Raw genomic sequence first — 11834 nt, 5'->3', positions numbered from 1 at the left:
GTTTGGGGTCTGTGTGTGGGTGTGTGTGTGTGTGTATGTGTGAGGGGGGGACGTGTTTTTTGTCGAATTATTTTTAATTTGAAAAAAATACTTAAACCTGCAAAAAAAAAATGTTTTTCTCTCTCCCTCTCTCTTTCTCCCTTTCCCTCCCTTTGTCTTTCTTGAAATAAATTTGCGCTCGAAGCCTTGAACCACTCTTTTTTTTTGGGTGCGGTCGGGGCTACTTTTTGGGCGAGTGGGCGGGGCTTTGGGCTACGAACGGGTGTTTTCTTACACGCGGGGCGGGCGGGACGGGCGGCAGCGGCGGGCGGGGCGGGGCGGGGCGGTGATTGACGGCCGCGCTGGCGCCGCCCCCTTTTCACTTCACTTCACCGCCGACGCCTCCTCCTCCTGTGGAGATTTCCTGTGTCGGTCCCTGTGGAGGATCTGAGGAGAGAGACCGAGGTGGGTAACCCTTCCCCAACACCCCCCCCCCCCCCCCACACCCCCTCCACCCCACACCCCCTCTCCCCTTCCCCCCCCCCCCCCCCCATGGCCAGGGCGGCAGTCTGAGGCCTACTCTGTTAGTGCGGGGCCTGAGGCCGCCCCCACCCCCCCACCCCGGGCTGAAGGCCTCTGACGGGCTGTTAGGCCTCAGGGAGGGAGAGAAGGAGAGAGAGAGAGAGAGAGAGAAGGAGGGAGAGTGGGGGAGGGAATGTTTTGGTTTTGGCGCTTGTTTTTCCTCTCCCCCCCCCCCCCCCCCACCCCCCCCCCGGGTCCTGGTGATAAACCCCAGAGCAGCGCCTCCTCCTGCACCTGCTTCCCCCCCCCCCCCCCCTCCCCACTTCTCTCCCCTCCCCGGAGCACAGTCACTACACTTCGCGGTGTATCCCGTGAAGCGCTTCGAGACGTCGCGAAGACGTGGTGGTGGCGGTGATGATGGCGGTGATGATGATGATGATGATGAGCCCTGGGTCCGACGCGGCGCCCGATCGCGTCGTCGAGACGCCTCCCGCCCCGGGGTGGGGGGGCTTCCGCGGGGTGCACCCTCGTCAAGCGTAGTGACTGTGCGTTCGGCGGTGCGAAACGCGGCAGACAGTCTGCGCCCCAGCGACGTGCCCCGCGAGCAGCCGTGGGCCGAGCGGCCGAAGTGATAAGGCGCTGCAACAAATGCAAGGATTGTTATTGTTGTTATTGTTTGTTGTTGTTGTTGTTGTTGTTAAGTCGGCTCGTGGGAAGTCGAGCTTTTGTCCATCTGTACGTGGCTTCGGGCCGGAGAGAGAGAGAGAGAGAAAGGGGGAGAGAGAGAGAGAGAGAGAGAGAGAGGGGTGACGGGACACCCTTCCCTGGATGGGGGGTGGGAAGGAGAGCACTGTCTCTCTCTCTCTGGGATCACAGCCTCTGGGAGTTGCCAGACCTCCCCCCCCCCCCCCCCCGCGGGGATTAAACTGCCGGCGTGGAAAGCCAGCACCTGACAGGCCGGGGGGGGGGGGGCGGTGGGGTGGGGGGGGGCGGTGGGGAAGGGCAGAAAATGCACCTGCCCGTCCCAGTCCGTGTAAATAATACAGCGCCTCATCGCGTCCTCGAGACGTCCCAAAGCGCTTGGCAGAATGTACTGCAAAGTGGAGTGACTTGTGTGTTTTGGGGGCGAAACCCAGTTGTGCATCGAGTGACCAAATTATTTTTTTAAAGGGTTTTATTACCCCCCCCCCGCCCGTTGACTAACAGCCGGGTTCCTGCATGCTGCTAAGTAAACAGAGGCGTGTGGAGTAAGGAAACTTGCCCTAACGTTTCGCCCCGGCCCTCGTTGATTTCCTGGTAAACTTTGAGCGCTTGACCAAACAGGCTTTGTTTGGTTTCTGTCTTTTAAAGCCGTCAAAAAAAAAAAGGGTGTGGAGGAGAGGAGATGAGAGCGAGAGAGAGAGAGAGAGACACGTAATAAAACAGCTGATTCTTTGGCTGATGTTGCGAAACTGCCCGACATACCTCATGTGTGGCTTCTCAACTAACGGCCAACACTGTGCAGTAATCTTGCGTTTATGTTGTATGCTTCATTTGGTGCGTAAAGAATGTCTTTTGGCCCGTTGCATCTCTCCTCCCATCTGCTTCCCATGCTCTGCTTGTTACACTTTTAAGATTGTTTTGCCAAAAATACGCAGTCAATTCACTTTACAGTATATCCTGTGAAGCGCTTTGAGACATCTCAATGACGTGATAAGGCGCTATATCAATGCAAGTATTATTATTATTCATCTAAAGCAAGCAGGTATTGCACGTCACGCGAAGCCCAGGTCACCACACGTGCCCGGCCAAAGAGTGTTTGCAACGTTCTCCTAAATTGTGTTTTTTAAAATGTATAAATTCAAAAGGAAGTTCAAACCTAACAGTTTCCCTAGTGCGAGGTGGTAAAAGTATATGTTTTGAATCTTCTGTTTTTTTTAGTTTGTGACAGACTATTTGTTTTCAATGTCACTGAATTTTGTGGTGTCTGTGCTGCATTTGTTAATGTTCCACGACTATTATATTAACTGTACAGTGTGTGCTTTCTTTTATGTGTCTGCTGTGACAGAAACCGCCAGTGAAACTAGCGTGAGTGGCTTGTAATCACTTATGGATTTACTGTACAAATCTGAGTGGAATGAGCAATTGGATTGTACTCGGTAGTCTAATTAGAATATATCACGTGCATGACCAGATTATATTCCTATCCTGTACTTGACAACTAACTAACTAACCACTTTGGTTCTGAAAATGCTCAATTTCAATAATTTAAACGAGTTAAAGTTAACGTTATCTTACAACTCGTGATATTGTGGCCCCACCAGTATATTCCATTAATGGAGTCAGCTTCAATTTACCGATATTTACTAGGAATTAAAATGAAAATTGACGACTGCAGTGCAACAGCATTTACTGATTTTGTAGTATTTGACCTGACAACAAATCATCTAATAAATTTGGGGCTGTCTCGATGACCTTAACTTTAATAAATGTAGTTGAAGGACTTGACGATGGTGGCTCGATGACCCTAGAGAGAGAGAGCGAATAAAGCTTCCTACAATAATCTGCATTAGTTCTCATCAAATTCCAAGATGTCAACGGTGTCAAATCTGGATTACATTTGTGACATGTGTGTAATACTACAGAAATGTAAACGGACGTGCAGAAATGTTTAACTGCGATTATAATTAGCATATGGTAGTGATCACAGTGAAAATGCTGATTAAGAGGACTTGAGCTTTATTCTGTCGTCTGAATTCCTCTTGCATTTGTTTTCACCCATGTTTAACTTTTAATTAAAACTTGGTGAAATATGTATGTTTAGCCAAATTAATAAGGTTTGTTGCCTCAGACCGTGACTCTTTAGGGATTCAGATATATTGTCAGTTTGGTTCAGTTAGTAGCACCGTCCAGGTTAGAAAGTTGTGAACCTCAATGTTGGGAGTATTCGAGGCGAATATCCCAATGCAGCGATGAGGGAGCATTGTATTATTGAGAGACTGTGTCATATAAACAAACAGATAACATGATATAATCAGAGTCCCATTTATTCTAATGGTTCGGCATTATATTTTTATTTTATGTTGGTATTTTTATAGAACAATAACTGTCAAAGCTCAAACGTAAAGAATAAATACTTGGGTAGGATACAGGAGGGTGACCCAACAACAACGACGACTTGCATTTACATAGCGCCCTTCACGCGGAGTAGTCCTGGAGCGACCAACGCTCATGGAATAAATCCCTGGCTTTCACCAGTGCCCTCAGGCCAAGGAGGAATGCCCAAAGTATTTGTGTTTATAAGCCGTTGACATAGAATCCATTTTAAATTGTTCAGTTGTTCACTTCAGATTGTTTTGTTGCAGGGCGGTGACTTGTTTTTTTTACACACACGGAGGGAGGCAGAGCATTGGCTTCGGAGTGAATGCTGACTCAGCAGTTGTAGCGCTTTTCCAGGAATAGGGAGCGATAAACCAAGGATGACAATGGAAGAGATGAGGAATGAAGCAGAGACGACCTCTATGGTTTCTATGCCACTCTATGCAGTGATGTACCCAGTGTTCCATGAGGTGGGTAATCATTTCAGTGGCTCCTTTGTTAAGCTCCAATCTATCTTGTGTGATCTTGATCTGCGGAGGACAGAAAAAAGAACGGAAGACACCATTTTCGCCCACAAATATACTTGCCCCGAATATACAGTCATTTCACTTCACAGTATATTCCGTGAAGCGCTTTGAGACGTCTCGGAGACGCGAAAAGCGCTATATCAAATGCGAGGATTATTATTATTTTCAATTCTGAATTCATAAATTTGAAATGCAGCTCCCCATCAATCCTCCAACCTTAATATTTAATGTTTTTTTCTTATTTTCTTTACAGTTAAATTGACTCACAAACGTTCTTCTGATGAGGAACTCAGTGAAATTTTCTAGCAAGTAGCTGAGCCATGCGGTTGGGGCAGTATGTCAGTAGTTAGTGCTGATAGTTTATTGATCTACATTGTAGTGCACTAATTACCTTCATTACAGCAAATTAGGTCTGGGAATAATCACACAGGCTTCTGGTTATTAATAGCTATATGTAGTTTGCAATGGTTGGTAGAAATACTTTCTGTGCAGAAATTGTTGCACCGTGTCTAAAATGTTCAATTGTGTGCTTTGTTGCAGTTGGAAAGAGTTAATCTATCCGCTGCCCAAACACTCCGAGCTGCTTTTATTAAGGTGAGTGGAAATGCTGTTGTGGCAGCTTTCTGATGGTCCAGTGTATACGGTATGCGGTGCTGTTTCCAGTCTGTATAGGGTTCCAGGTTTAAAGCCTACTCTGCGCTGTGCTAGACTCAGGGGCTTCTTGATCTTCCAGGTTTGACCTTGTAAAAAAAAGTTTCATTCTTAAAAAAAATAAAAATTTTACACTCTTTCCCTCATTAGTTTTTTTTAAAAAAAATCTTAATTCCAAACTATGTTTTGCTAATATTTTAACCAGGTTTCTTTTAACTCCTAAGCCCCGGGATCTATTTTTCTGGACTGTAAGCAAGCGCAATTTTGCATCCCCAGGATTATGTTAAACGCGTTCAATGTAGAAATGAACCGAATGAGAAAAAAATAATTTTGCCCCCACCCCCCAAGATCTTTCCATAGTTTATATACAATGGGCTCCCCTCAATCCACATTGTCTCCTGAGGAAAAATTGTGCAAGTACATACCTATCTGAACATTATATCCTACATTATTTATACTTGTCGTGCCAAGGGAAATAACCGCTCATTTCCAAGGTCAAGTCAGGAAAGTTTGTTCAATTTATTTAAAAAATGATTCAGGTGCATTGTAGGTTAAAGCCAAAGGCATATGTGAAACTTAAGCTTTACTGTGTGGATGTGTATATATAGATTTATATCCTGTTAGTGTGTCCAGGTAAGGTCAGTTCATATTACAGAATACTTATTTTTTTTTTAATTCTATTTCACCCTTGTAGGATACTTGCTCCTTGCTCTTATTTCTTTGAAAGGCATGTTTCTTCTGTGGACTTGAAAAATCTTGGCTATATATTTTGTAAAATTTTGTTAAACCTTTGTTTGATGGAATGATACCAGCATTCATTTAACTATGTTGGTGGATTCAAATGACCACTTATTAACATAAAAGCAATGTTGAAAGATGCACTTTGTTGCTGTTTGAGGTAAAATGCACGAAAAACGCTTTCTTCTTCTGCACAAAACAAAAGCTTGTATAAACCACTTATAATGCATATTTTATGAACTAATTTTAATGAAATTCATATTGAAATTGCTTGAAATTATCATATAGTGCCCATAATGGTTGACTGTAAAAAAAAGGTTTTACATAGCCGTGTATAGTTTATCCAAAAATCAATCTAAAATTAACCAGGTAGGATAGTGTGCCTGTACTTTTGGATTGCTAAAATAAATGTTCTTTCGATTTAGGCTGAAAAAGAAAATCCAGGTCTCACTCAAGAAATCATCACAAAAATTCTGGAGAAAAAGAGCGTAGAAGTTAATTTCACGGAGTCACTTTTGCGCATGGCCAGTGATGATGTAGAAGGTATGTGATTTTTTTAAAAAAAAATTCCCAGCCTCCAATTTTCCCTCCAATTTTTTTCTGATCTTCAAAGGAGCAATTTGTGGTTTGGTACCGTGGATGCATTTTGTGGGAGCCAGTTCGTTTCATAATGTTTGTTAACTTCATCATTCAGCCTACTTCAACTGCAAGTACTGTCTAAACCATGCGGTACCTACTTTGTTTAAAATGTAGCACTATCTATTTTTTTCTCTCAAAGGCCACATGAGTATGTTTACGACTAAAGAAACTTGATTGAAACAGGAATAACATGGCTTGGTCTTGAATGAAGCGTGGCTTCCCTCACATTTTCCTGCTGTGTTGGCATTTTCAGAGTACATGATTGACAGACCGGAGCCAGAATTCCAAGAATTAAATGAAAAGGCACGAGCACTCAAGCTGATTCTCAGTAAGATTCCTGATGAGATCAATGACCGGGTCCGTTTTCTTCAGACAATCAAGTATGTACTGTGTCTGTTATGGTTTGTTCAGGTGGCCACCCACCAGCCATCAAAACATGAATGTGTGCACCACCATGTAATAATCCTTCAAATTATAAAAAAATAATAATTTGGTCACTCAATCCACGACTGTTTGTGGGACACTGCTGTGCGCATTTGCCTGCCACGTTTTGCTCAGAAAATACAGTCAATTCACTTTACGGTATATTCTGTGAAGCGCTTTGAGACGTCTTGAAGACGTGATAAAAGCCTTATTTCAAATGCAAGGATTATTATATTATAATGTATCCCAGTGACCACACAAGATACATTGTGGTGCACACATTCATGTTTTGATGGCATTGGATTCAATTTGATTCGTTTCCTTTCCACTTATTTATGTACTTTCACTTCTCAAAATTGTTAGGGGAGAGAGAATTTTGTTTTGAACTTCTGTTTTTTTTAAAAAAAAACTATAGCATAAATGAATTGGTAAATAAACTCAACTGAAACTTTTCCTTATGGGCTGAGCTATGGGAAACTGGATTTTTTTTTGGGGTGTAGGGGTGTGTGCATTTGTTTATATAATAATCTTTTCATTTGATACAGCGCCTTAATCACGTCTTTGAGACGTCTCAAAACACTTTACAGAATATACTGTAAAGTGAATTGACTTACATTTTGTGGACGAAACACGGCAGCCAATTGTGCACAGCAGCGTCCCACAAACGATCGTAGATCGAGTGACCAAATTCTTATTAAATATTTTTTTATGAAGTGTTTATGACCCCTGGAAAAGTGATCCGCCAATCTTTTGCATTTGCTGTGCCTTTTTTTTTCTGCAGGGATATTGCCAGTGCAATCAAAGAGCTTCTCGACACTGTGAACAACGTTTTCAAGAAATACCAATACCAGAACCGCAGAGTAAGTACTTCTTATTCCACAACCGCCGTAATCCATATGCAAGAACAGCTCACTCTGTGTACAATCTACAGTGTTTGCGATACGACTTCAACATTTAGATGGAATATTTGCAGCAAGGAATTAAAGTAACTTTTTCTTATCACAAAAGCCTTGAAAATATCTTAACCAGTGCCCTGTCTCTTTTGGTTGGGATTTTGCTTCCAGATCACCCTATTACTGAAGTTTTCTAGTCAGTGGCTGGCTGCTTGCATGTTCCTGTTTTTAATCCACCCGTGCGATAAATGCCGAATACATTGTTTCAGGCTGTGACATATGATTACAAAAAATCCGAGAAAGGGCAGCGTAGATCGCTGGTGAAGGACAAGGTCGCAAATCAGCATTTCGCAAACACAGATATTTTGTATATAAACGTTTGGCCTCATACTGACTCGCTCACTCGCGCACTCGCTCACACACAACATAAAAAGTTAAGGTTTGGATGTCAATCCTCTCAATCCGTTGGTTCTTAATGAGATAACAAGAAAACACAAGTCATTCCTGGAATGCTTAGCCACCGCTGCAGATCAGTGTGGGCTCTGGCAAATTTGAGCCATTTTACATCCAAAACCTTGAGTGTAGCACCACTTAGTGGTTGATCATTAGAGAAAAAAATTGTCGTCATATTTAAATTACGTGTTATTTCAGCTGAGCTATATTTATCTGAATGAGTAATTCAATTACTGTAATTTATCCCGAGATAAATTGGTAATAGTACACATATTAGAGTTTCAGTTTTCTTCCACTTACTGAGTTGAGTCACCGATATCTGTCCGTGCCAGGAGACATTGCGCTCCAGGTTAATGATTCCTCCACAAAGCTTGGTTGTCGCCAAATTTTAAAAGGTGTGATCTAAACTGGGAGAACAGGTCAGTGTTACTTCCTGGGATTGGAATGTATTGCTCATGTTCCCTGCTCCGTCCAGGATCTGCACCACAACATAGTTGTTCAGGCCCTAATGGTGCTGTTGTGAGAGCTTTGTAACTTTGCCTTTTTATATTTTTGATTTTTTTTCCTCAAAAAAAAACATGTTTAGCAACTTGTTCCCAGACGCCTCAGTGCAGGTTCTGGAACAGCTGTTATAATAATATAATAGTAATAATAATTCTTGCGTTTGATTATGGTGCCTTTTATTACAGGGCACTGGTTAATATAGCGTCCAATTCACATCTTCGAGACATCTCGAAGCGCTTGTTTTAAGCTGCGCAGATTGATTACATGGGGGAACAAACCATATTTTGACGCTCCATGGCATAGCATTGCTACAGTGTCTCTGCTCTCATCTTTAACATCTTATTGTTATTTCCTGTCTAGCATTTCCTGGTTTAGTGTTCTGGAGTCGCAGCTGTTGTTATGCTCCTTGCTGTAGTGGCTATTTGTATTTTAGCTTCACATGATGCAACTAGAAGAGGGAAGTCAGGAAAATCTGTGGTGGTTTAACAGGAAGTGGTTTCACAGCAAATCAACAGAATATTCAATTTTGCCTGGATTATGTACTGTGTGATACAAAAATTATTAATGATAAAGAGGAATCTCTAAAAGTATCAAGTGGCGCAAACGTTTTGTAAGATTATTGACAAACACCCATTGGATTCACAAAGCCCACGAGTGTATATTTGGATGTTTTAATATAAAGGTGATGTTAAAATATTGGTAACCATTTTAAAACTTGAATTAAAATCGACTGTTCAATTTTTAGGCACTTGAACATCAAAAGAAAGAATTTGTCAAGTACTCTAAAAGCTTCAGCGATACCTTAAAAACCTACTTCAAAGATGGAAAGTAAGTATTGTGATATTGTGAACTATGGTACACATTATTTTACCAAAGGCTATTAAGACTAATATTTTGTATATTTGTAGCTACCTTATACTTTTTAGTTTTTGTAACCAATAAAATTGGTTAAAAAAACTAAAAATGTATGAGTGTGCATGGTAATTGAGTAATAAAATAGAACTAAACATACCTTTTTATTTCTATGAGGTAAAAGTATTGTGAGCTGTGACCACACCTTTAAGGTTTACAGCAATTGTATTCGAAAGATTCGTTTTAATGTCAAAATATTTTAAGCTATAACAAATGATATTTGTGTGGGTGATCTCTAACTTCAAATGTTTTCACTACACCTTATTCGCTAATTTCTCACATTGGTGTCCACTGTTTAACATTTTTCTTTGAAGAAGGGTTCTCAATAAAAAAAAAACTTGCAATCGAGCAGTACTGTACTTGTGTACCTATATATGTTGCCCAAAGAGTTGAACAAAGATATGTACTGTACACTTTTAGAAATTGCACTGAATCTCTCCACGACATTAAAAGACAAAACTGACCACTTACTTTCTGTTTAAACAGGGCAATCAACGTGTTCATAAGCGCCAACCGACTAATCCACCAAACCAACTTGATACTGCAAACCTTCAAAACCGTTGCTTAGAAACTGCATCTGGAAAGCTGTTTGATTTTTAATTTTAAAAGGTCGACCTTTATATGTAAATTTAAATAGTTACAATTGTGTAAATTAACACATCCACTTCAGGACTTGATGATATCGAATGGGAATGATTATCAACTTGCACCATATTTTTGTAAGACGTTGTAGTGTAATCATGATTTCTCATTTAAATAAAAACATCACTTTTTGCTATTACTATTGTATCCAAACGAAGCCAAAACAATTGCGCCTTAACATATCGTAATGTAACATTCCTTCATGTAAATATTGGTGTTCTGTTTCTGACATGTTAACTTGCTGGCAAAAAAAGACAAGTTATGTATTTAACAAGGTTGGTGGAAAATAAAGAGTTTACAGTCTCTTGAAAAGTATTTTATGAGCTATCGTATCTGCTTTTAATTGCGACACAAACGGTAAGGGCTTCCCCCATGTTTTACTGAAACTTCTTAGTGCTTTGTTGGTGATAGTACGCCTCTATCTGCAGTTTTCAGTGCAGTGTTTTTCAGCTTCAAGATTTTTACACAATCCTGTCTTCAGGGCCGATTGATGGTTCAGTTTACCGGCTTTGTATATACCGTGAGCTGGACTATTGGATTAGAAGAGCTGGCTATTGAGAGTTTATAGTCGGGTTAGAGAAATGATGGTGGTGGGGTATTTAGTAAGGTGAAGAGGAGCTCTTTAGGACTGGGAGAACTAGTGATTAAAGCCAGTGGTAAAAACGTCAGAAGGAATATAATCAGAGAGCTATCTTTCCAATTCCGATTGAAAGTTGATGTAGAAAGTTGAGTAAACAGCAGGAGGAGATGGATGGGAGTGGCTTGGGATCAAGGTTAGCAGGAGAACAGTTAGTGCTGAAACCCTATTGCTCTTTCAGAGAACCAGCAAAGACACCAGTGGACCGACAGAAAGCCCACCAGCTTTTTGCCCAGTAAATACCTTGCGTCGGTCTTCTCATCCTCTTTGGCTGGCTGGCCTTTCTCGTTGGGTCCAGTGGAAGAAACGGATCTTCTTTTAAAAGGTAGGTTTTGTTTATTTGCTGTGATTTGGGTTTAGGTGGTGGAGTGGGGGGTGGGGTGGAGAGAGAGAGAGAGGAAGAGAGAAAAAAAATCCCATCTGACAAAGGGTTTGTACCATTGTCTGACTGAACCTGAGAATGTTCCCAGTCAGGACTTGTTGCCTGGATACTGTCAGCACTGAACTCTGGAGCCCTTTGTGCAGAGAATGTGCTTAACCAGCGGAGGAGACCCTGTGAAGTCTTCAGACCAGAGTCCAGCTCAGCAATCCCTTGGGAATTGGGAGAGAGAAGGAGAGAGAGAGAGAGAGAGAGAAGAGAGGAAAGAATCGTAATGGTAACTACTCCCATCATTGAGTGTGTTGTGTTTTTAAAGCTCCGGAGAAATACGAGTTGGGCTGCGGCTTAGTTGGGATTGGTTTGTTATGTGATCACTTTCCCTGTGAAATGTGTAGTAAGAATGTGTCATGACCGGCTTTTATTCCCCCTACCCTCCACCACCCCGAAGCTTTCAGCTAACCAAAATGTTGAGTGGAAGTGGAGGCAAATTGATGTCAGGGGATTTACAGTATTTTTAGGTGTAACACAATACATCTTGATGTCTCCAAGTTACCAGAATACAGTACAGTAGTTAGTTAATTCCCCTTCCAACCTCTTACCCAGAGCCATACTCTGCACATAAACCACGCAGCTACATTTTACTGAACAGTCCTACAATCTCAAGGAGTTAAAATCCTTTTCAATAACAATAAATTAAAAATTCTTGACAGCATTTTAAAAAAAAGCTTTAAATCAATGTTTGCCAAAGTTTGAGGCTGTACTGAAACTCAGCAAAAGTGTTTACCAGATGGTCTTTTATTTTAGGTGGGGGGGTCCAAAGGTGGAATGTGTATTTTCCAGTCAAATACATTTATACC

The 11834-nt window shown here is 41.6% G+C and overlaps 1 protein-coding gene across 2 annotated transcripts; it reads left to right on the top strand.

Moving 5' to 3' along the window:
- The first annotated feature begins 361 nt into the window (after positions 1 to 361).
- Positions 362 to 10276, top strand: pdcd10a (programmed cell death 10a). 2 transcript variants are annotated; one of them, XM_042339369.1, is made up of 8 exons: positions 362 to 444; positions 3846 to 4049; positions 4647 to 4700; positions 5921 to 6038; positions 6388 to 6514; positions 7339 to 7417; positions 9153 to 9235; positions 9806 to 10276. In XM_042339369.1, exons 2-8 carry the CDS (start codon positions 3960 to 3962, stop codon positions 9885 to 9887), a joined length of 633 nt encoding a protein of 210 aa, XP_042195303.1. In that variant the 5' UTR covers positions 362 to 444; positions 3846 to 3959; the 3' UTR covers positions 9888 to 10276. The 2 variants fall into 2 exon arrangements, with proteins under 2 accessions (XP_042195303.1, XP_042195304.1); XM_042339370.1 differs by having other exon boundaries at positions 365 to 444; positions 3831 to 4049.
- Positions 10277 to 11834: the final 1558 nt, after the last annotated feature.

This window comes from Callorhinchus milii, unplaced genomic scaffold (assembly GCF_018977255.1).
Source record: "Callorhinchus milii isolate IMCB2004 unplaced genomic scaffold, IMCB_Cmil_1.0 Scaffold11, whole genome shotgun sequence".
In the NCBI taxonomy this organism is placed as follows: Eukaryota; Metazoa; Chordata; class Chondrichthyes; order Chimaeriformes; family Callorhinchidae; genus Callorhinchus; species Callorhinchus milii.
The sequence above is the reverse complement of the archived record's forward strand: the minus strand, read 5'-3'. Positions and strand labels throughout refer to the sequence as shown.

Excerpts from the sequence above, each read along its gene's own strand:
- pdcd10a (XM_042339369.1), top strand. The coding sequence starts at position 3,960 with ATGACAATGGAAGAGATGAGGAATGAAGCAGAGACGACCTCTATGGTT. Across the intron at positions 4,701-5,920 it reads TCCGAGCTGCTTTTATTAAG|GCTGAAAAAGAAAATCCAGG; the intron begins GTGAGTGGAAAT and ends CTTTCGATTTAG. Across the intron at positions 9,236-9,805 it reads ACCTACTTCAAAGATGGAAA|GGCAATCAACGTGTTCATAA; the intron begins GTAAGTATTGTG and ends CTGTTTAAACAG.